We start from the raw sequence: 3,228 nt of genomic DNA, 5'->3' as shown, positions 1-3,228 counted from the left end.
CAGGTGAGACCGTGGGGTGCCAGAACCCCCCCCATGGCACCACCAGACCCCCCCAGCACTGCAGGGTGCTTGTAGGATATATGCTGGATCCCCTGTGGGGTGCAGAGGGCAGGAGGGGGATACGGGGCAGTTGGTGGTGGGACGAGGAGAGGGAGCTGAGCCCCCCCAGGCGCCGCGCTCCCCCTCGCCGCCCTCCTGGCTGAGGCTCGCGGGGGCTGCTGTGGCTCAGGTTTCACCACGCGCTCGTCCACGCCATCCCGCTCCGGCGATTCCTCAAATAGCTCCAGGAGGCAAAAAAAAAAAAAGGAAAGGGGCCACGGCAGGGCCGACGGGGGGAGCCACAGGCGGGGGGGGGATTTTTTGGCTGTGTCCTCAGCGGCACCATGTGAGGGGTGCTGGGATGTGCCCCCCATGGAGCACCGGCCATGGCTAACGGGTACCGCACGCTCTCCCAGCACCTCAACGATCTCAAGAAGGAGAATTTCAGCCTCAAGCTGCGCATTTACTTTCTGGAGGAGCGCGTCCAGCAAAAGGGCGAGGGCAGCCGGGACGATGTCTATCGGCGGGTGAGCACCCATGGGTAACGGGTGCCCGATGGGGGTTTTCCTCCCAGTACCCCCCCTTTGCTAGGAGGAGGTGGGCCTGGGGGACTGCAGCTGATGGGGATGCTGGGGAAAGCATTGGGCACAGCACTGAGTCTGGGGAAGCCGCTGTGTGGGAGTTTGCCCCTTGCTGCCTTTGACCAGAACGGGGAGAGAGTGAGAGAGAGTGTCCCCAGCCTGGTGGGGTGACCAAGGTGGGTGGTGGTAGTATGGGTGCAGACAGATGGGGTGGGTACACCCCATCCCAGCACCAGCGGGCTAAAATACCACCTGTGCTGCTTGGTGCCAGGAGCACCTGAAGCCCTGCTGTGGGATATGGGACCCCCATGTCACCTCTGATGCACTCCTGTGGGCAGCAGCACTGGGGAGAGGGTCTGGGCAAGCATGGGGGCATCCTACCCACCTCCATCCCACCCCCCAGAACATTGAGCTGAAGGTGGAGGTGGAGAGCCTGAAGCGGGAGCTGCAGGAGAAGCAACAAGCCCTGGACAACACATGGTGAGTGGGGCCAGCCAAGCCCCTTGCCCTGGGACAGACATGGAACCCACATACTATGGGCATGGGGGACAGGGGTCGTCTGCCTGCGCCTTGCCCGCAGCGGGCAGTGGAGGGGTTTGCAATGGAGCCAGGCACCCGCGGGGCTCCTCTTACAGCCCTGGCGCCAGCCAAAAATAAAGGGCAGCACCTGTCCGATGGGGGAGGGCAGTGCCATGCCCGGGGGCCATGGCATGGGTGTCCTGCAGCAGGGCAACACTGGGCAGGGGGCCGGTGACATGGCAGCCAGGGATTCCTGGTTTCAGGATCGTGCAGGGATGGCGTTGGTGGTTCAGAGCCTAAGCATGACCTGGTGCCACCAGAGGAGCCATGTCCTCAGGGCAGTGGCACCCAGAGGTCACAGTACACCCTGCCTGGAGATCCAGCAGAAACAGCACCCATGGTGTGGGGGGAGCTGGACTGGGGGCACCCAGCATGGCATGGCTCCCCCAGCCCAGCTGGCTTGCGGTGGGGGCTTTTGCAAAGAGAGGCCATGCTGTGCCATGTTGTGAGATGCCATGTGGTGCCATACCATGACATGCTACATTGTGCTGTGCCATGCCACGGCATGCAATGCTGTGCTGTGCCTGGCAGGGTGGCTGCGGAGAACCAGACGACCCGCAGCCAGGCAGCGCTCCGGCAGCAGTATGAGGAGCGGCAGCGGGAGTCGGAGCATGTCTATGAGCTCCTGGAGAACAAGATCCAGCTCCTGCAGGAGGTGAGCTGAAGGGTGGTGGGAGCCAAGGGGAGGCCAGGTGCTGGTGCCTGGGGGCTTACCCCACTGCTACACAGGAGGCCAGGCTGGCACGGAGAGAGGCCGAGCAGGCCACGGTGCTAGCCAGAGCTGAGGCGGAGCGATGCCAGGAGCTGGCGGGGAAGCTGAAGGAAGCTGTGAAGACGAAGGAGGAGGACAGGAGAGATGATGGCTGCAGTGCCATAGCCCAGAGGTGGGTACCCAGGACCCATCCCCTCTATGCTCCCAGCCTGTGCCCCATGCTGGTCCTTGGGGACTACCAAGGGGCTGCTGCTCTGCGGGGTGGGCAGCTGCAGGTACCCGGGGTGTGGAGAGGTCACTCCAAGGGAAGGTAGCTGGGCTGTGGAGGAGAGGACTGTGCTGAGTGTCTGCCACTCCTCCCTTCCTCTCAGGAGGATCGAAGAGCTGACTCAAGAGCTGGCCACCAGCAACCGGCTTGTGGAAACACTGTCGGCCGAGAAGCGTGACCTGCAGCAGCGCCTGGAGGAGCCCCTGGCTGTGGAGGGGCAGGTGAGTGGGCAGGTGTGGGGGGACCCCAATGAAGAGTATGTCCACCCAGGGCTCAGCTGGTGGTTGCTGTCCCTATCCCTTCCTGGGGCTGTGGCCAGGGCTGTGCCTCATCCAGCCTGGCAGCATTGGGCATTTGCATGGCTGTGCTATGGTGCTATGGTGTTTGGGTACAGGAGGACCAGGAGGCCCCAATGCGAGGTGTCAGCAGACAGGCCACCAGCCTGCGCAGCTCTACTGCTGGTATCAATACCATTCATGGCTGGCTGCTGATTAAATCCCAGGTCTTAAAATAACCACCGGCAGCCTGGCATGGTGCCAGGCAGGATTTTGGGGCTGTGAGGCATTGGAGCATCTTGTTCCTGGCAGCCGTGTGGCCCTGGCCATGCTGTCCCTTGGTGGCCCAGTGCTGTCCCCCAGCAGCCATGCGCCATGAGTGCGTGGGCTGCCCGCATGGTGATGCCACTGAGGCACCCTGGTGTGTGCCTGCTGGGTAGCATGGGGCACCATGCTGGTACCGGTGTGTGGGTGCTGGTGGCCTTGTGCTGCGGGTACGTGTTCCCCCTGGCACCGAGGGGCTGGGTATTGGTGCTGGCATTGGGCACGGGACATAGCACTGGCACTGGGGACAGGCAGCAATGGGGTGCGTTGACACTGGGACTGGGATGTGGCACTGGCATTGGGACTGGGACGTGATGCTGGGACACGATGCTGGCACTGAGAACAGGCAGCAATGGGAAGCGCTGGCACTGGTGCTGGGCAGTGACATCGCGGCTGGGCCGAGCGCGGGGCCTGCACTGTCACTGCTGCTGTCGCTGTGCCAGCCCTACG

The 3,228-nt window shown here is 63.4% G+C and overlaps 1 protein-coding gene across 1 annotated transcript; it reads left to right on the top strand.

Moving 5' to 3' along the window:
- Positions 1-425: 425 nt before the first annotated feature.
- LOC104548859 (myomegalin-like) lies at positions 426-2,400 on the top strand (the record flags this gene model as incomplete). Its single annotated transcript, XM_010194989.1, has 5 exons — positions 426-566; positions 1,024-1,100; positions 1,731-1,854; positions 1,929-2,083; positions 2,283-2,400. Coding segments are annotated over exons 1-5 (615 nt in total), but the record flags the coding sequence as incomplete, so codon positions are not given.
- Positions 2,401-3,228: the final 828 nt, after the last annotated feature.

Source organism: Mesitornis unicolor, unplaced genomic scaffold (genome assembly GCF_000695765.1).
Source record: "Mesitornis unicolor isolate BGI_N332 unplaced genomic scaffold, ASM69576v1 scaffold42621, whole genome shotgun sequence".
Taxonomy (NCBI): domain Eukaryota; kingdom Metazoa; phylum Chordata; class Aves; order Mesitornithiformes; family Mesitornithidae; genus Mesitornis; species Mesitornis unicolor.
The sequence above is the reverse complement of the archived record's forward strand: the minus strand, read 5'-3'. Positions and strand labels throughout refer to the sequence as shown.